Consider the following 21,728-nt stretch of genomic DNA (forward strand, 5'->3'; position numbering starts at 1 on the left):
ACATTAAAACTCAGTTGTTGAAATAAAGTGTTTTACGAAACAAACCGGAAATTACCATCGGCCAATCTCTATGACGTCACTTATTTTACAAATCAGCGATTGGCTGCCATGAAAAACCGCCGTTTTGAAAAGTTCAGTGATCGAAAGTAACACGGTAAGGAAATCTAACATGTGTTGTGAACAGATCGATTTGTATTGACTATATTAGATTAATTTTATTCTGTCCTTTGCAACGATTAAGACTTTGCCTCGTTATCGGTATGCGTGTGCATGAGAATAACTTGGAATTTTGTACTGTGATCGATTACATATCACCAACAACAACGACGTCCTTTAGGAAATGACATTGCGAGTGAGGTAGTCATTACTTTTAAATGTAAGTCTGTGTATGTGCAGAGTGCTTCTGCAATTACAATGTCTCAAAAATGATGTGGAGTCAGCGAGTGTGTTCTGTTCAGGAAGTGATTACAATTTATTAGCGTCAACAGAGAGGGAGCTTAGCTCTCCGTCAGTCTATGTCGTAGAGATAGGCAGCCCGGGTTTATAGTCGTACCCGAACAACTTTGCAACTAGTTCTTCTCTATCCTTGTCATTCCATACCCAAAAGATGAATGGTGTAATCAAAACAGAAACCATACTTTTCAGTTAAACTGTCGTAAGCTATATAGGCCCATTTAGCTGGCTTAAATTTGGTTTGTTTACACCTACAGTAGTATCCTCATGTTACAAAAAAGACTGCTGATGATAGGCTTAGAGCACCAATGATATCACTTTGAGATAACAAATTGTCATAGCTCTACCTTTACTGACACTCTGGCAGAGCTATATAACTGTCTATTTAATTTTCTTGGAGTAGTACTATAGTTCTGCTGCCTCGCACCTCAGGCACTTCTCTTGTGTCTCCCGTGAAAGTACAAATATGCACGCTACAATTTCGGCCACCTCACCTTTTACCTGCACCTGCTTGTGTTGAAAATCCTTGTTAAAACAAAACCTGTCTGTCATGATGTTACAAGTTGTCATGATGTTACAAGATTTGCAAGTTACCCATTGTCACGTTCTTGGTTGTGATAAGTGGTTAAAGGTGCTCACTTACAGGTGATCTTACATGAAGTTTACAGGAGACTTCTTGTCTTCAACCAGTATGGTGTATGCCACAACGGATTGAGTGATTTATTATCAGATCATTTATATGATTTATGCCAAGAAATAAATGTGCAATATTATTGTCTTTGTTAACTGCATGTAAATGAAACTTTATGATAACTGTATTTGTTGCAGAAACTGCCAGGAAACAGTACATGTAGTACCGTTTGAGGGCCGTCATGTCCGCAGCAAATAATGGATACCCTCATCAGTTGGGTGTACAAATGCGAGAATATGTGGACAGGAGACTCGAAGCAGCAACGGAGATCCAAGAATCCATCCATGTTTGGCTTGCTGAGGTTCTTGAACAGTGTAAAAAGTCATTTGCCAGGTAATCCTTTTATTATGTCAGCCCCTCCTCATCAAAAAGTGCAGAGTTTGAAATTACAGTACCTTTTGCCGAAGTGGGATTAAGCTATAATGGTTCATTCAAAATTGGTAGCCATGGTATTTCTGTGACATTGAGCTGGGCCATGTGACACTACAGTGTAAGTGTAATGTGACTGGATTAGGTGTGATGTATGACATGACTTTCTAGTGAGGCAGAACTATTAAATATATCATCCTGCTACAAGGAGACATTCGGGTGATGTAATCACAGTATTGTTGAAAATGACTGCAAACCCTAAGCAACAGTGCTTGATCACTGATACAGTTGTATAAATCTTTGAATCTTTTCACAGGCCAGAACCTGAACTTTTACCCAAGACACCATCTGCCAAACGATCACGCCGACGGCTCAGGGCTGAAGAGTTACAGGAAGAAGAGGTTGAATTGCCCCCACGAAAAAGACCAAGGTGCGACAAACTTTTTCTTTCTCTTTTAATTTTTTGGTTTTCATGGTGAAAAATCCTGCAATTCTATTTTCAGATGTTGAAACATACAGCACAGCTGAGAGAATATACTGTTGCTTTTTTATTTATTTAAAATGAATGATGGACATATTATCAAATTTGCCATTATCAAAATATCTTGACTGACAGCAGCTGTAAGTGAAAATACCTCAACCTGTTAGAAAACTTATTTGTTGATGCCACCAGTTTGCCTGTCAAGTTAACCTGTTGCGCAGTAAAGTTTGCATGAATTATTGAAAGCAAACATGTTTGAATTGGATCACGTTTGATTGGCGTGGTTATTATTGCTGTGTCGATAAGTCGCTGTTGGATGATTCTATGCATCAAGTCGGTAGCTTAAACTTGATTCGTATAGGTAGGACAAAGTGCACGTAGCTCTACTTATACATAACTACCATGGTGACATAATACCTACAGCATTTGTCGCCATGGAAGTTACATTCGCGTAACGCTACATGCGTTTTGTGAAACAGTACCCTGGTCCTGGGGAGGCAATGAATCGGCTCAAGGTTCTACAATCACTGTAAGTAGGTTTTTTAACACAATCCTCCATCCCATAGTGAATATCTACATGTATTTGTTTTTACAGTCTTGCAAAGAAAGGGAAGCCACAAAGAAAGGGAAAAAATGACACAGAAACAGAAACTGAAGCTGACGATGAAGAAGAGAATGTAGCACCATCCCTTCCACGTGCAACGCGTAGAACTCGTGCTGCAGCGCGAAGCACAGCAACTACCAGATCAACTAGAACAACACGTACCAGGAAGAAACTGAACGCGGATGAAAATAAGACGGAATCACCTGTATTTAGCATTAAAGCACAGAACTTTAAAAAAGAAACTCCCAAACCGGCAACTCCACTTTCCAATGATGACCTCCGTAATAAACTCAACAAGAAGTCATCCGTGTCCTCCCTAACTGAGGCTACCAGCACTACTCCCTTGTCCCCCAAAACACCCCGCACCCAGTTGGCCAGCGCTAAGGCACTTACATGTAGTGGTAGCCCTCGAACTGCTGTGGGATTTTTATCTGTGAAAGAGAGAGCATCACAGTATGAACAGAAAGTACTGTCTTCAGGTGGTAACACCCCTACCCCAAAAGGTCCCAGAATTAATGGGATATCTCGACTTGGCAGCAGTGGAAGTAATACTGTGAAAACACCAGCCTCTGGGAAGAGCCTCACACCTGTCACGCCATCTACCGTTACAAAATGCAAAATCTCTCTCAGCAACCACCACACATCCTCTAGCTCCGCCAAGAGAATTATTGTGAAGAAAAGTAACATGACTCCTCAGCCCAGCACCCCTGTTAGTCGCCTAAAGAATCGTTCCTCAGCTACTGGAAACAGAGCCAGTCGAAGGTTGTCTCTAAAGCACACTGCCTCAACTAACAGAAGGTCTTCAATTGTTCGCCATTCTCGTCAAACCAAGGCACAACAAGAGCCGACTATGCCAGATGAGAAACAGACTAGCAGCGAGAGATCATCTTGGGTGTCCGTGAACAGTGAAGAGAGTTCGAAACGTAATAGTGCAAATGAAGAAGCTGAGCCGAAAGAGGTAAAATTGTCAATAGCTTTCCCAGCAAATCACTTCCAATCACTCCAGATTTTTTGTAGACTTTTCAGTGCACAATATTTTGAAAACATTAGTAAGTTATTGTAGTGAACTGAACTGGTTAACCATTTACTAATGTACAGATATTAAATGTACAAACTACCCTTCATTAGAAGTTAACGTACAGGTATTCACTGTTTTCTTGTAGAAAACAGCCGATGTACCAAAACTGCGTGGTAAGCTGACATTGAAGAAAACAAAAGTGTTACGCCCAAAAGTCACACGATCTGCAGCCAAACAGGAGGCTGCGTGTAAAGATGACAGAGAAAGATCCATGAACTGCTCATCAGAGGTTGGTGAACTTCAGCAGCACATGAATAGAAATTCTCTTCACACATCTGCTAGGCCATCAATAAAGGTCTTTGATGGGCGTAATTGAACCATATCAGAACAAACAGTGATTTTTTTTTTCTCTTTAAATCTGCCTAATGAAAAGGATTTTAAATAGGCTTCCAGAGATTTTTGGAGAAAAAAAATCCATCTTCGCTAATCAAATCAATTTATCAAAGTAGCTCAGAAGAATGCCTTTCAGAAAATATCACATTCATACCTGCACTATTTTATAGTATTAGAACTTTTACAATTTGAAAAGCTGTAAAGCAACCCTCATCATATAGTTTATTAACTTTATTACCAATTTTGAACAGTGCACAGAGAACGCTGATATTTTGTGAAAGTTAATTATTTGGGCCATTGTAAAATAAAAGCAGAAATTTGACTTCATGTAAGCTGATCAATTTCTTTGTCACTTCAAATCTTTGCGTTTTCTTCATAATGATTTTAAAGAAATTTTCATGTAGGAAAAAAAACTTTGGTGGAAGGCTTGCCTGCTTAGACCCAACAAACATTTAGTGATGCCCCCACATACTTGATTGTCATTGTTGTAAAATCTACATCTTTTGCTTTGTCACTGCCGTAGTGGTTTCTTTATCCTTATCATTTAATCCATTGCTTCCTTTCAGGCCCATGAAAGCATGGAAGTTAATAGTGAGAGAAATTCCAAAGATAGCAGGCGTGGAACAGTAACCATAGAGAAAGTTACCACAGCTGACACACATATGGACGTCACAGACAACGGTGACCGCTTAGAATCGACTGACGACAGACGCGGGACAGTAACATTGGAGAAAAGTGACATTGGAGAAACAAATACTGACCTTGTCATGGAATCAAATGGGGATAGATCAGCAGAAAGGGGAGATAACTGTTCTGAGCCAGTTGTAATCTGTGACAAGGTCACAGATGAAAATAGAGACTCTTCTGGTTCAGGGAAATCTAGTTCAAGTGATGATGCCAGTGACAAATCTTATGAAATGGAGAACTGTGTTGAGGAAGGTAGTAAAAAGAGAATGTCAGACAGCCACAGAGTGACTAGAAAATCAGACAGTAACAAATCTAGCAGGGCATCAAGGAGTAGTGGACAGAAACATTCTCCAAAATTGTTAAGGAATAGCTCTGACCGGGCCAGAAATGCCAGTACAGAAGTGGTAGAGAGTGAGGAAAGAGTAGAGCCTGCTGAAACTCTACGCCCAAAAAGAACCACGAGGGCTGACCGAAACAAAACCTCAGCGTCATCGCGAACTTCTGAGGACATAGAAGGTGGTGGTTTGCGCCAGTCTTCACGTCTACGGTCAAGGACGTCACGGACCAGTCAGCCAGGCAGTGTGGCTGATGCGTCTGATGCAGCAGAAGAGGGGGAGGAAGGACAGGATAATGTGTTTGCTGTTCCGGAGGCACCAGCTCCAAAACCCTCCAGAGCTTCCAGGTGTGTAGTTCATTCACAACTGTGCTGCTTTATTTGCCTTTACTACCAGTTTGTTAACTTTTAGCTTACAGCTCAGTAGAGGACAGTTCAAACTTCATATACTGTCCAGTGTGTCTCCTCATAATGTTATCTTAGATTTGCCTTCTGATAAAGTTTAATAACTGTATTTATGAAAGTTGCAAGTTTCCTAGGTGTAACAGTGACATTACAAATTTACATCTCAGTAAAGGACAGTTCCAATACTGCCCACTATCTGTTCTAATATGGTTTGCTTAATAATAGAAATATTTGTGAAAGTGACTTAGACTAGATTCCTAATTATGGGTGTTTGCTCTTCCACGGAGTTTTCAGTGTCAAAGATGTCATTTCTTGTTGTGTCGTAGATCTCAACGTAAGCGTGTGATGTCAGAGAGTGATGAGGCCTCGGAAACCGAGACCAAGCGGCCGTGTGTTGACGGGGAGAAGTCGCAGGTTAGACACATTGGGAAGATGGGTGGAGTTTTCAGCTTGCCACAAACAAGAATAAATACGTGATAATTCATAAAGCTGACAGTAGTTATAGTCTTAGCTTGCCATTTGTCCCTTCATCTTATTTTAATAACTGTGATGATTTTCCTGAAATTAGGAGATGAAGAGAAATGCTGAGTGTTCATATATCGTAGACATGAATGTGGCTTATCTATCCCCGAATAAGAAATTAATTTTAAAACATCACTTGCATGTAATTCTCCATTTTATAATGAACATGAAGTCGTACAAGTACTAATGTTTTTAACTTTTTGTTTTTCTAAAGGGTGAAGAAAGTTCTTCAGAATTTGAAAGTGCTAAAGGTGAGGGGTTTTTTTATGTGGCCAGGCTTATTCAGGCCTCCAGAAAAATCCCACACAGTGGATGGAATTATCAAATCTAAAGCCGAAATAAGATACTTGTATGAAGTCACGTGCAGAAACCTATCTGGATTCAACAACAACAGCAGTTATGTACAACCATTGGATGAGTGTGGTGTCGTTCTCAGTCTCAAAACAATATTTTAATAATTGTTAATTAATTCTCACATCTGATTCTATTTTATTTTTTAAATTAATTTTGATTTTAATTTCTGCGCATATAACTTTACAAAAACATCCTAGTGATAATTTAAAATGGTTATCTCCTTTGGTTTGTTTATACCTTTACACAAATGTATTATGATTTGAATTTTGACTATCGGTGTTACTTTTTATTGACAGAGGATGAAAGTGAAGAAGACAAGACAACATCGTAAGTTGCTGTTTTATCCAAAGCTTTGAACAAAACATTTGACTTTTTCAACAGAAATTAAAAACTGAAAAACAGCTCTGTATAGGTTGTGGCTTTTTGGTGTAAATTTCATGCTTCAAAAATTTCAAAATATAAGTTTGCCACTTGCTCGCTTATGATATTTGGATTTTTTTTTTCACAGTGATAGTGATGCTGATGTTGTTGATCGAACTCCTTCACCGAAGTGTCCCGCGAACAAAGTAAGTAATCACATCTTAATTCATATCATTTACTTGTAACCGCAGTCAGATGAAAGCATCTTCACAAGATCAAGGTATTGAGTTCTGGCCTATCATTTCCCTGGGTTGCTCAAGTAAACCCCTTTTGTCTGACTGATGTATTCATTATTCAGATAGACTATCCCCGCATCCACCCTCACTGGTTAGTACAGCTTCCTAATTGCCTTTACCAGGAATTGCCTTTATCAGGATTTCAACCATTTTCTTTGTCTTGAGAGAAGAAAGCTTTGTCAAGACTGGGGTGTGATTATAGCACCACTGTCCACAACATGAGTCAAATTTCAGATAGAATAATTGTTTGTCAAAAAGCATGAAGTTCAGGGGTATGTAACATTGCATGCACGTTAGTACTGTCGTGATTATTGTTGCTGACAGTTGGTGGCATGGTAGACCACAGTAAGTTCTTCACATGCTTATGACTGATTTTTCACATGCTTGCTTATGTACTGGAATGAAAGTCATGTCGTTGATAATAACTGCTATTTTTTCTCTGTAAGGTTGTCCGACCCCACCCTGCGTCTTTCCTGAATGCTTTGAACAAGGACAAAAACAAGTTGTTCAATTTGAATGCCGCTGGCATGAAGTCTTTCCTAAGATCCAGCCCTGCAAAGAGGCCACTAACTTTAAAGGTAACTATCACGTTGCATCTTATTCATTTATTTAAGGCTTGTCTGATTAACCCATTCACATGAATTTAAAAAGCACCTCTAGTTTGAAAGCTTCATATAATTGTCTTCATATAATTGTCACACCCCATCAGCCCACCCCATACATCCGTCGCTTTTTCCATCCATTTGTGTTTTGTGTGTGTGTGTTGGCTTTAATTGCGTGAATTAACTGAAGCAAACATTTATTGTGTAAATGTAGGTTGTCACATTCAGGTTAAACTTTCAGGTTGTAGTAATTGGAAAATCAAAGACAGCAGTATGGTAAAAATGTTATGAAATAAATATGCATCCAGAATCCGTGCATGATGTATTTTCTCACAACATTCTTCTGTTTAGGAACAAGAGGTGTTACGTAGAAAAGAACTAGAGGAAAAGCAAAGGAAAGAAAGCGAAAGAATGGAGAAGAGAAAGCAACAGTTACAGGCGCAGGCTGAGGCCAAGAAGAGGTGAGAACTGCAATTGTGTGCCATGAAAAAAAGGGATTAGTAAAGTATTAGGCCGCAATAGATCATATGTATAATATGTATGTACAAAGACAGAAAAGCGCCTGTAAGTGTAGATTTTCAACAGCATGTATTTTCTGTCAAAAACAACAGTTCTGTATCTATCTCTGCTCCGCCTGCCAGTGTGTCATCCTGTATTTTAACGTGGGTCAGTCGGTCGCAAGTTTTGACATATCTTTTTATCATGGGTCAGTCGGTCACAAGTTTTGACGTATCTTTTTAACATGGGTCAGTCGGTCGCAAGTTTTGACATATCTTTTTAACATGAGTCAATCAATCACAAGTTTTGACATATCTCTTTAACATGGGTCAGTCGGTCACAAGTTTTGACATATCTTTTTAACATGGGTCAGTCGGTCACAAGTTTTGACATATCTCTTTAACATGGGTCAGTCGGTCACAAGTTTTGACGTATCTTTTTAACATGGGTCAGTCGGTCGCAAGTTTTGACATACCTTTTTAACATGAGTCAGTCAGTCACAAGTTTTGACATCTTTGTAACATGGGTCAGTCGGTCACTAGTTTTGACGTATATTTTTAACATGGGTCAGTCGGTCACAAGTTTTGACATATCTCTTTAACATGGGTCAGTCGGTCACAAGTTTTGACATATATTTTTAACATGGGTCAGTCAGTCACTAGTTTTGACATATATTTTTAACATGGGTCAGTATGTCGCAAGTTTTGACATATCTTTTTAACATGGGTCAGTCGGTCACTAGTTTTGACATATTTTTTTAACATGGGTCAGTCGGTCACAAGTTTTGACATATCTTTTTAACATGGGTGGTTCACTTAATGAATGGCCTGAGTGCAAGTCACAGCTGCTGCGAATTCAATTTGTTTTCTTCCATCTTGTTTTCTCTTCTGGGTACAGGCAAAGAGAAGAGCACTGGAGAAAGGTTCAAAACATGCGCTTACAGAAACAGAAAAGAGAGCAGGAGGAGAAAGACAGACTCCTGGAGAAGATGGAACATAAAAACAAGATACCTGAACAGGTGCTGGAGGTGAAACGCAAGGAAAAACAGGAGAAGAAACAGATCAGGTGAGAAAAGGGCTTGGTCGGTTTCATGAAACTTAATTAGTGTTAAGTTGCCCTCAGCTAAGTGCACTTTGTATCTCTACAACATATGTTGCCATGGTAGTTAGGGGCTTACTTAGCTAAGTGAGCTTCATGAAATCGGCCCCAGGTTGTCAAAACTGGAGTGGATGTTGCATCTGGCCTGGTTGTAATGACATCAGACATGTATGTACATTACCATATTCTCGCAAGCAAAATCCATGAAAGGAAAGGTGGAGGAACACAAGCCCAGAGAGCCCACAAGCCCAGAGAAATCTGTAGGAGTTAGATGAAGCTGCATTTTTCACCTCTGTGGACATAGCCTTCTGGAAATACCAACATTACCTTAGTTGATGTGTCAAGTCTGCATGACAGAAGGAAAGGTTGCAGTAAGATTTCAACCATCTTGCCAGATTCTGAGAGATCTAGTGATCGTACAAAGATGTTTTGAGATTTGTTGGGAAGGCAGATTTATATCCTAGTATGAAAATGTAAGTTTCAGCACCAACAGTAACATTTTATGATATGTATCTGCTTCTAAAATTGCACTATTTTGGGCGAAAGTTTAGGTCATTTATAATGCATGGACATATATTTTCTGTATCATGCTAATATGGGTTTTTTACGCCCCCACCATTAGGCAGAGCGCATTATATCAGTTTTCTCTGTCTGCCTGGCCATATTTGTGTCTGGGCTATATTTCCAGTTGTTTTCCAGAGTTAATTTTTGGTGTTTAATTGGTGTTCAATAATTGTGTTTTAATTACCAGATTGCCATACTCCTTATATATACTATACAAAAAGATATGATTTCTTGTCCGGGCTATAACTCGACCATTTGTCCATTTCCGCTGTTGTCATGGTTACCAGATTGCCAGAGTTTTAATTTCTGGTGGATACATAGATACACACATAACGATGTGTAGCCACTCACATTTGTCCATTTCCAAGCTTGTCATTGTAACCATATACGATATAAACAGATATGATTTCGTGTCCAGGCTATAACTCCAACTGTTTTCCGCATAAAGATTTTATTTTTGGTGAACATATTTGTGCCTTTGGGTGGTTGTCATGGTAACCAAATACCTATTATCTACACCCATGAAGATTCCCTTTAACTGTTATAGTCACCACAGTGCTACTGGTATTCATTTCAAACAAATGCATATTTTGGAGCGTATGTTGTGTTCACCTGAACGCTTGTTCATATTATGTCAGTAATGTTGGCCAACATGTAGACTGCCCTTAAACTCATTCATACATACCACATATAAACTGGTTGAACATTGTCCTACATAGTTATAATTAACACAACACATTACATTATTTTCTTTTATTGGTAGTTGGTAACTTGTGTAATTGTTGGGATGTTGTAGACAACAGAAGCACACAGAAGCTGAAGAGCGACGTTTACAAGATGAGGCTGAGAGACTGAGAAAACTCAAAGAGAAGGTATGTTTCAAATACTTCCTGGCATCAAAGGTTGAAACTTTTCTTGAAACAAGTATGCACTGAATCCCTAAGAAATTTGACCAGTGAAGTATAAATAATATGCAGTTTGAAAGCATAATGACATGACTTATTGAAGACTAAAATGTGTTCAGGGGTACATGAATTTCATATATGATTGATTTATTTATTTGATTTCTGTTTTATGCCAATACTAACTTCACATATGAAATTATAAATTAATCTGTACTGATTTAATATGCCAAAGGCGTTATGTGAGTGGGTAGGCTTACGGTTATTTATGTATTATTTACATTATTTTGTTCATGTACATGTAGAAATAACGGAAGACAAATTTTAATCTTCGTAAAGGTTTCCAGAGTTTGCTTGTGAGAGACTGCACAGTTTTGAATGCTGTTTTAAAAGGAATATCTTTCTAAGAATATGTCCATTCATCTCATTAGTAAATAAAGCTGTTAACATTGGTCACTCTTAAAACGTAGATGTAGGGGCTTTCCTATTCAATAACAAATTTGAAGACCCATTTTCGAAAACAGCCTAAGACAGCCGATTACCCGATTGATTTCTTGTTTTTCCAGGAGGAAGAAGATCGCCAGCATGCTGAACTCCTCCAGCGTAAACGTGAATATGAGGAGCAGGAGAGGGCAAAGAGGATCGCTGAGGAGAAGCTGAGACTGGAGGAGCATCAGCGAGAGATGGAGAAGAAACGCAAAGAGGAGGAAATGAGACAGATGCTGATTCAGCAGGAAAATGAACGACAGAAGCTGAAACAGCAAGCTGAAAGGTAGACACATTTCTTCATTGAAGAATGACGTTCTTGATCACAGCATTAAGGCTAAGCTTAATAAAGAAAGAAGTATTGAACAACTACACTGAAGTGATATAAAGAAGTCTTTGTCCAGTGAAGCCTACACAACAGGCACAAAATAAAAGTGATGAGTTATGATTGAATACCAGGAATTAGGTATCACTGGATTTTGATGGAGGATTTTCTCTTGGGGAATCTCTGTCACCATTCTTTTAAGATTAGAACACGATTTTAACATTAAACAGGACAGACTTAATACAGATGTATATAAGGATAAGGTGTTCTTGAGGCCAGTTGTATACCAGATTTGAGTTTAAACCAAGTCTTCAGTTTTGTACTTGGCCCAAAAATAATTGTGTAAAAGGTATATGAACTAAATCTGCTGCTGTTCCATTAGACCTTTGCACAGCTGTATTAGTTGCTGCGTTTTGTTAACATTGTAAATATATATAATATGACCCAATACTGACATTAGCTAATACACTTTTGAACAACCAATTCTTGGGTAAAACCAGGGTAGGGCTTGAAATTAACAATGGTCCAAGGCCAGTGGAATATGGGTTTAAAGAAGCCCTGGTCCAGTTTGCCACCCACACTGATAAACAAACTTCCAAAATGACTTTGTACATTTGGATGAAAATGAATTGTAGAACATTTTTGTCATGTTTCCAGATATTAAGGACCAGTTAATATTTTAGTTGATCTTACGGGATCCAATATCATATTTTACAGTGACCTTTTGTTGTTAATTTCAAACATTTGAGGGAGGGAGCCTCTATATCCTAGTGGTTAGCAGGATAACACAGCGCAATGACCTGGGAGCCTCACCTATGTTATGACTGTGAGGTCAAATCCAGCTTATGCTGGCTTCCTCTCCTGTCATACTGGGTGAGGTCTGCCAGCAATCAGCAGATGGTTATAAGTTTACGCTGATCACTGGCCGGCTTCAACCCACCATAATGCTGGCTACCGCTGTATAAGTGAAATATTCTTGAGTACAACATAATGCACCATTCAGAATCAAATCAAATCTTTGAGGGTAATTTGGAGTTTATCAGTTTGTGTAATATGTCTTGTTGTCTGTGAACAGGGAGCGTGAGCAAAGGTTGAAAGCTGAAAGAATGGAGAAGGAACGTCAAGAACAAGAGATCAGGGGCCAGAAAGATCTCAAGGAAGAATTAATGAAGCTGAGGGAACTGGTGAGACAGTTACTTTTTTTGCTGAATGTGCATTCACTCTATTGGACCTAAAATGTTATCCTTAAAAAAGACAAAGTAATTCATTTTGTGTCATTCTTCTGTTGATCTCGGAAAGGTGTTTTGAGGCTTTTTTAGAAGAAAGGCTAGTATCCTAGTGGAAAAATATTTTCAGAACCAATAGCTCCAAAAGCAATATTTTATGATTTTTATTAGCCTCTAGAAATGCCTAAACAAATGCTTTAGCGATCTCATGTTATACATCTTATATAGTTAGTTAAACTGAAAAGTGTATCTTATATCAAAGTTAGGGCAATTTCACTTCTCACAAAGGCAGGGAAATGACCTTTTACAAGAAAAGACTGAGAGTTTGTAGGTCTCGGCAAAATCTGTTCCCTGACATACAAATCTTTCTTATTCATGAAAGATTGCATGAATGCTTGTGACCAGGGCAAATCATCAGCTGTCCCAAAATTCTACCCTAAATAACACACTTGTAGTATTTTTCTCAGGAGAAGCAGAGGAAACTGGCAGAGAAGCTGAGGCAGGAGGAGATGAGACAGATGGAAGGCCGTTACAAACAGCTGATGAGTCAACAGAGGAACATGCTGAATGTGATGGCCTCCAGTAACCCCCTGGCTGAAAAGGCGGCCTTAAATTCTACAGTGACACTCGACAAGAGTCCACAGTCGTGAGTTGTTTCTACTTTGCAAACTCTTGAGAAACTTTGGAATTAGTTCATGAGTAAAATAAAATTGACAGCCTCTGTGTGATTTATTTACTTTTATTCTTTGATGTTTATTCAAGCATATTCTGATGAAAGTATACTTTTTGTGAATCCCTGAAAAGGGCCAATCCAACCAATGTAGGTTTGAAATTTCCTCTTTCTTTTGCGAAATGATTAGGGAATTATGGTAGATCATACTTATAGCATGTTACATTGTATCCATGAGCACCAGAGGAATTGTATAAGTGTCCTATTACTGTACAACCTCAGATAGATCCTGCACCTTTTTCCTCAAGGTTTCTTTTCTTCGTGTATATAAAGTAGTGAAACATAGTGTTTAGGTTCATTTGAAGATGAACTAGGCTTCTGTTCAGACTGCATTTATTTTGATATTTCTTGTTTCCATGGCAACTGAATTTGTGAAAACAGTAGTAGTAATTTTCTACATAGGATTTATGTGATTTAGACTTCTTTTTAAACTGTTTGCATCAAATTTGTTGTTTCCATGACAACAGAGTGAAAGTAATCTTTGTTTCATGTGAACTCAATAAAATTCAGGTTCATACGGTTATAAAGTACTTCCTGTTTAAACCAGTCAGATTTCTGGTTTCTAAATCAAGCAATTGCAAGTAACAAATTACTATTTCTTAGTTTTCTACATACAGAGCTATTGAATCTGCTGATAGGATTATGTGTGTCACACTCACTCCTTGTGTTGTGTTTGTAAAGTTGCTAACAACACTTGGAACTTCACAACCCTAAAGTAACTGTCCAGACATTTAAATTTCACAAAATTTAGGTCTGCTCATGTTTTTAAAACTTGCTTTTAATTACAATTTTGAAGTGGGTGTATATTAAATAGGTTATTAGCTTGTATTGCTGTGTATGGACTCCTCCTAGCCCATGGAAGCGGCAAGCTCCGCGATCACAAAGTCATCTTAGACTGAATTTCAATCATTAAGCTTGGCATTTTCCTTTTTGTTATTTTAGCTGAAATATGTTTTGCAGTAGCTTGCCCAGAATTTATGTTGTCAAGAAATATTTTGACTTTGTGATATAATGACTGAGATTTTAAATTTTGACTTAAGTCTAAGATCACTTCATGGTCTTGGGGCCAGGATTCTCTGTGGTCCATGTAGGGTAGAAATTACACAGAAACTTAAAAAAATAAATTCATGATTTTTTATTCTTGTTTGTATTTGAAAAAAATATTTTTTTAATTAACTTTAATAAGATTTGGTTTAAATTTGTAAATGATCTATATTTTCAAGTGCATGTGTTACAGAGAACATATAAAAGTACATATGACTTTTAAACCGACTTTTAAATATGACATAGTAACCGACTTAAATGGCATACATTATGGCATTCGCAAGGTGATACTGTGAGTCATACATGTAGTAAGCTATAATCTATCAGCTATGCTCAAACATTTCAACCACTCAGATTGAGTATGGTGGTCAATGCTTCGGAGAATCAACTTTTGATTGACGTTAGGCATTTGATAATAATATTAGCTTGACATCAGAAAATGTCAGTTTTGAAAACATTTGTGTACAGCATTTATGAGAAGAAAGCTGTTGAGCCCGGGTGCCCAACGGGGATATATTTTGTTGGCAAGTTTTTATATGGTCACACTATGTGTAATTCCAGTTAACAAATATTTAAAATCATGTTGTTTAGACTGTCGGACATGTTTTGTTGGTTATTTGAGACAACAGGGCTTTTGTCCTGGATTCCTTGTCAGGTATTAGCCATTCATGTGTGCTGGATACGTGACTCATCTGGAGTTACTCCAGTCGCTGTTTCCGTGGAATATGCGTCTCCACGCATGTAGTAGTATGGCAGTCAGCGACTTGGACCAACACCATGTGACCAGCTGAGTATCTTGTGTTAAGTTATGTCTTGAACTCTCGAGTATGGCCAGCTTTACACTTGCCACTGTTACATCAGATTTGACATTTCTGTTTCCAGATATCAGATAACTCCGCTTAAGAAGTTCTCCAAGAAGCAGTCAGAGGAATCATATGACATTACTGGCTTAGATTCTGATGCATCTACAGATGAGGAGGATGCGCCTAAGAGGAAGATACCCAGATGGGCACAAGGTAATCGGCGACATGGATAAGGCTTCTTCCTTTTTGATACTTTATATGTTTACTGCTCACAGTTTATTTTCTGTACATTAAATGTTGATAATCTGTCAAGAATGTGCAGTTAACTCCGTGTAGTTACTGAGGCCAATTATTTACTTTGACAGTGAAGTATTGCTGAAAACTTGGAAAGGACCTGAGTAGCTTATTGATTAGTGTGCCAGTGAAGCACATTGACAAAGGAGATGCTCACCAATGCGGTCGCTTAGAGTTCAAATCCAGCTCACCCTGGCTTCTTCTCTGGTCATACGTAGGAAAATTTGCCAGAAACCTGCAGATGGCTGCGGATTTCGCCAAGGGGCTGCATGTTTTCCTCCCATCATAATGCTGATTGCCTTTGCATATGTGAAAAGTACGACGTAAAACACCAGTCAAATAAACAAATGAAAACTTGGAAAGGGAATTTGTACATTCGATCATTGTCACTGCACATAAGATAAGGGTGTGACAGTTGTGGATCTGTTTGTGCAGTGTTGCGTGCATGGAAATATCCCTTATTTTTTACTAATATTGCATGCAAGTCTGTATGTCACGTAACTTCATCTGTTTACACCTTATTACCTTATTGTCTTAACCTTTTTACACATGGTTGTGTCATTTTTATCTAGGGGTTCAAGCCATTCAGGCTTGAATCTCTACTGTTTTCGTTTGGATTATTGTTAGGGGTTCAAGCCATTCAGGCTTGAATCTCTTTGTATCTGTTAGGATTATGAGGGGTTCAAGCCATTCAGGCTTGAATTTCTATTGTTTTCGTTCGGATTATTAGGGGTTCAAGCCATTCAAGCTTGAATCTCTATTGGATCTATTTGGATTATTCTTTTTATTAATATTATTATTATTATTATTCGTGGCAAAATTGTGACGCGTTTCTGGCAAAAACGGTTAAAACATTATGAAATTTTAGTATGTTTGTCTGTATGACTTGAAAGTTGTGCATTGAATCTTTTGGGTAGATATGGTGACGTGACTTGGCGGCCACCTTGGGTTTTGATGAAAATCTAAAATTCTCTTCTCCAAAACAGCTAATGCTAATGAGCTGAAATTTTAATTGCAGTTGCACAAGGCCTAGGTACTTTCAGGGTGATAATGAAAACTCCCTGTGTTGAAAATTGTACTAGCTCACGAATGGGGGAATATGTTATGTGACCCCAAATTTCGTTTTTTTGCTAATAATTTCTACACTGCACTGATGAAGTTTTGGACGCTGATTCCGAAAATGGAAAACCGTATGTGACGTCATCAAAACCAGAAGAGGGTATATCTCCTCAACCAATGATTTATTTATTTATTTGATTGGTTTTTTACGCCTTACTCAATAATATTTCACTTATATGACGGCGGCCAGCATTATGATGGGAGGAAACCGGGCAGATCCCGGGGGAAACCCCCAATCATCCGGAGGTTGCCGGAAGACCTTCCCACATACAGCCGGAGAGGACGCCAGCATGAGCTGGACTTGAACTCACAGCGACTGCATTGGTGGGAGGCTTCTGGGTCATTACGCTGTACTAGCGCACTAACCAACTGAGTCACGGAGGCCCCCCTCAAACCAATGACGGTAGAAATGCAGTGTTATGGCCTAAGTTCATCCCATGGCAAGCAGACAACTTTTACATAGCCAGAAGTGACGCCAGCAAACCGAGAAGTAGTATGGGCCAAAAAAATTCGCCATTTTTTAATTTTTCAAAATTGAAAAACTTCTGCTGGTAAAACGCCTCAACAGAAATGTGTAAACCTTAGGTAGGTGATAGGTCTGGAGATGTGCTCTTATGAGTCAAAAGTTCGAAGGTGATATCACATGATTTTTTTTTTTCATTTTTTTGATTTCAGTATTATGCAGTCTGGCGTAGTTTGACGTCCTTATCACGAATCCAGTCTTATTTTTGTTCTGCGATGCATATTTCTGTCACAAATTGCGATCAAAATGCAAAAAAACGCAATTGCCCACATTTTTGCCTGTTTGACTTAGTGATACTGTGTACTGTATGTGTGCGGAAAATCGTTGAAATGTCTTAATAAATACGGAATTATGTTGGTTATATATCTATACATGAATACCATTAAGGTAACTGAAATTGACACCGTATAGGCCGGCAATACCGGCTTGCACCCCAGCATCTCTGCTGTAGCAGTCCATATATTTTAAATTTAATATTGCTGTGTTTTTGGCTGTCTTGCAGTAACTCCTCTTGATGTTGTCATTTGTGTTTTGTTTTTTTTTAATATATAAAATTGTGTGCAGGTTAAATTTGTAACAGTTCAGATCAAGTTTGAAAAACAGCCCGATCTGTTAATATGCTTTGCTCATTCTCCTTGGTTGTTGGTTTCCATACAATAATTTCTCCAAATATTGTTCAATTTTGATAACTTTTTGTGTGCAGGTTCATTTTATATGACATCATATGAAGCTGGAAACCAGCTGGATCAGTGAAGAAGTTTGCATATTTGGCGGAGCATTTAAATTCTCTGAATTTGTAGATCTTACAAATAGGAACAACATTATGCAGTCTATATGCTTTTTATGTCCATATCTTCAGTCATGTTTGATCATGTTTGTGCTTGGTTTATTAGGTTCAGAACTGAAAGTCGCCCTTGTGAATCAGTACTACCATAAGCCCATTGACTCGGAAGCCCTCTTTGGTATAATCGCCTTACCTGACCTCAACGAGATGTTCGTGAAAAAGAAGCCACGCTTCAACAAGAGGACGAGTTCTGCCAACTGGGACTCCCCACTGCTCAAGGCCAGCATTCCTAGGACATGATTGGCAATTGTTTTTAACTTTTGTTATCCGATAAGTGCCATAAATGGACCGTGCAGAGGAAGACAAGGTTCTGTATCCTGTCAGCCTGTTCAGAGAAAGGCATGGTGACAGGTAGCTGTAGGATTTTGTCATCAACTGCAGTCATTCCCGGACACAGAAGACTGACAACAGTAGCCTTGGCTGAGATTGCAGGATGAACACAGTCATATGCTAGAGGTCAGAGCAGTAACTGGAAACATGACTTTGCCACAACCTATTATGGTAGTCCTCTGGTCCGGTGACTGATCACACGCTTGATGCGTCAGTGTTGATGACAGTGACATGGCAAATGTAACGTCCCGCCATTGTGCTCTCTTAGTTGGGTTAACATCTACTAGAGGCTTGTTACCATCACAGTTGAATGTTTTTGTTGATTCTGCTCACTTATTCCATTATGTTATGTTATTTTAATTATTGCATATTAATATTTTGTCTGTATTTGGGACATTAATTCCCAACAGGTGATTTTCAGTGTCGTGATCTTTGCCTGATCTGTTGTTTCGATGGCCACTACTACGGTCAACATGTGTATTTATTATAAGCTTTCAGGTTGTAAACAAATACTACTTATAATAGGCGGGTACAGTATCATACTATTACATGTACAGGTGTATGGAAGGATCTGCACATACAGCTTTGCACAATTACCCATGCATACACCTTTACGCAATTACCAACACATACAGTTCCATAATATTGCTCACACCATCAGCTCCACTGGACATCTGTGCCATGCATTCACCCAAACATTGCAGCCCCACCAAATTAACCATATTTGCCAAGGAATGCACATGCATGCAGCTACACAGAATTACCCACACTTCCAGTTCCATATATAACTTGCACATGCAGTTCCATAGAATAACTCATGCTTGTGGTTCCATAGAATTGTCCATGCTTTATGGTAAAGAACACAACATCAGCTAATATCAGCTTTTTATCGTTACTTTAACCAAAGCAGTTTTCTAATTGACCCATTTACATGTAACTGATCTTGTATTTAGTGTATTTACCCACAGGTTGTTTGGTTGGTATAATGTAAATAGCAGGGTCTTGATATCCCAACCCTGTAGAAATGTACAGTTTGTATATATACCTTTATGCATGTTTAACTTTAATCTACTACTGATTACTCTAGAGCTCTCCTTGTCTAGCCAGTGTACATGCGTTCCCTGGCTTTGATAAGTTTCACTATTATGTTCTTGTATCTTGAACTTCATTAATCTGATGTATGTGAAAAATATGGATACAGATATGACAGCATGTTTATGACCCTTGTGTAATGCTACAGCTGATTGGGATAGAATACATCCTCACTGTTATTTGGAAAGGGATTCAGTTATCGTGAAGCACATGTCGGATTTATTATTAATTTCTCAATATTGTAGTCTCTGTGAAGTCACTCTAATAAGAAATCAGTGTTACTTTCTAGAAGCACTTGGTATGAAGCCCTGGAAGTGATCCATCGACACAGCTACTTGTACGTGGGCACCAGAGTTCAATTCTGATGCCATTTTATATGCGAAAAGGTTAAGGAATTATAGTTGTGTATATGAGCCATGTCCTGGATGGTGAACAGCAGCTTTTTTAATTATTTTACGGGCCCATACTACTTCTTTAAAAGAATTTTGTTTAAATACCATCATGCCAAACACCATTCCAATATTTTATACCTGCATAACATTAGACCCTTTAATTTTTATAGGAGGCTGAAGTCTTAGCGTGGGATTTTTTATGTGCTAGTTTTATATGCTGTTGTGGCCTATTTGGAATAGAGAGTGATAAGTAGGTTAGATATTTTATAAACAATAGCTACAAAGTGTCCATAATCATCACATTTAAGAATCTGGTAGTTTTATTCCCGGCTTGTACATGTAAATGAAAAAAGTTGTAAATCTGAGCGGGGTGGCTTTTATATGTAATTAAATATTAACTTCCAAAATGAAAAGTGTTTGAGTTTTGGTTCATCTCACCATTTTGAGTTTTTGTTACCTAAGCTTTCTCTGTTGGACATCAAGCGGATCAGGCCTTAATGGTCGAGGAATAGTGGCTTGGTCCGAATTTACGAATTAATCTGTACATTGCCCTGGAATACTTTTATACCCACTGTTATACTGTGGGCTGGACTAACGAATCCCCATTTTATGTTATTATTTTATGTTATGTTAAATTAATAACAGGTAAAAACTGACACGGTACAATCCTCACATGGTCACTGTTCTGAACACAAAATTTCATGAAAATCCAATCAAAATTTTGGGTTGACAAGGTAATATATATGCGTTGACAAGGAAATATATATGCGTTGACAAGGAAATATATATGTATGTATGCTTGGGGTTTTACGTCGTACTTAGCAATTTTTCAGTAATATATTGACAAGGAGTCATTAGTGTGTGTACATAAACTGTGTTTTCTAGTGTCAGGACAAGTCCATGCCGCCGCTGAAGTATCCTGCCAAAGATACCAGACAAAACACATCACCCTGCAGTAACATTATACTGACTGCCTGGCCAACCATGTGAGTGTCCTCAGGTGCACACGGAATGACCAGATAGCCATGGTCAAGAATGAAAGAGGTGTCTGTTGACTAGGCCTCTTTAGAAATGTATAAACACGTGTGGCTTGAACTCTGTCCGTGGAACCTACATTAACCCATTTTATCTTCGGTCAGACTCGCGACCTGATAGATAGACGCATTCCAGTCTCACATATAACAGTGTGAAGGAAAATACTGCAACCCTGTTCCTTCCCAGCCGTAGGAAATACTTGGGCAAGCGTTGAACCATTTAATTAAATTTCGTTATATATAGGGCAGTCGTCAACAACAATTGCTAATCAGTGTCAGGTAAAAGGCGTGCATACGTGATATGGAACAGCTTGTCATTCAAAGTTCTCTGCCAGTGTCAACTAGATCCTGGATCACGAAGTGACCTTAGACTTAAGTCAAACTTTTAATCATTAAATTTGGTATGTTCCTTTCCGGTATTTTAGCTGAAATTTGTTGTGCAATAACATAGCCAATTTGAGGGTTTTAAGCAGTATTTTGACGGTAAATGAGTAGTGGTTTAAAATTTTGACTTTTAGGTCCAAGATGGCCTCATGATCCCGGGGCCATATGGCCACAAAGTAATTAAAATCTATAGACTTTACGAAACCATAGTATATTCTATATATAGCCTATGTATAGGTGTTGATTAGATCTGAGATCTGTTTCATTCTTCCCGGCTTAGCTTTCAGAAATGTGGAGCCATCTCGGAGTTAGGTGTGGATGTGTGTTCAGGTGGTGTAATATAGAGGAAAACCTGCATGCATAGTTGAAAAATGAAAGAAATCATATATGATTTTAATGTGTTATTCAAAGAACAAAAAAATTTGAATATTTTCATGTTAAATCAATTTGCTTGTATCGCCAATGTCCATA

At 38.4% G+C, this 21,728-nt stretch overlaps 1 protein-coding gene across 2 annotated transcripts; it reads left to right on the forward strand.

Moving 5' to 3' along the window:
* The first annotated feature begins 126 nt into the window (after nt 1-126).
* On the forward strand, nt 127-20,205 carry LOC135479413 (inner centromere protein-like). Of its 2 annotated transcripts, none has more exons than XM_064759244.1 (19): nt 127-154; nt 1,282-1,477; nt 1,830-1,943; nt 2,590-3,556; nt 3,762-3,905; nt 4,576-5,378; nt 5,762-5,849; nt 6,172-6,208; nt 6,608-6,638; nt 6,820-6,877; nt 7,414-7,545; nt 7,921-8,030; nt 8,965-9,132; nt 10,526-10,601; nt 11,198-11,403; nt 12,518-12,626; nt 13,136-13,314; nt 15,325-15,458; nt 18,075-20,205. In XM_064759244.1, the coding sequence occupies exons 2-19, from the start codon at nt 1,326-1,328 to the stop codon at nt 18,263-18,265; spliced, it is 3,699 nt and encodes a 1,232-aa protein (XP_064615314.1). In that variant the 5' UTR covers nt 127-154; nt 1,282-1,325; the 3' UTR covers nt 18,266-20,205. The 2 variants fall into 2 exon arrangements, with proteins under 2 accessions (XP_064615314.1, XP_064615321.1); XM_064759251.1 differs by lacking the exon at nt 127-154 and adding an exon at nt 238-376.
* Nucleotides 20,206-21,728: the final 1,523 nt, after the last annotated feature.

Source organism: Liolophura sinensis, chromosome 1 (genome assembly GCF_032854445.1).
Source record: "Liolophura sinensis isolate JHLJ2023 chromosome 1, CUHK_Ljap_v2, whole genome shotgun sequence".
Lineage (NCBI taxonomy): Eukaryota > Metazoa > Mollusca > Polyplacophora > Chitonida > Chitonidae > Liolophura > Liolophura sinensis.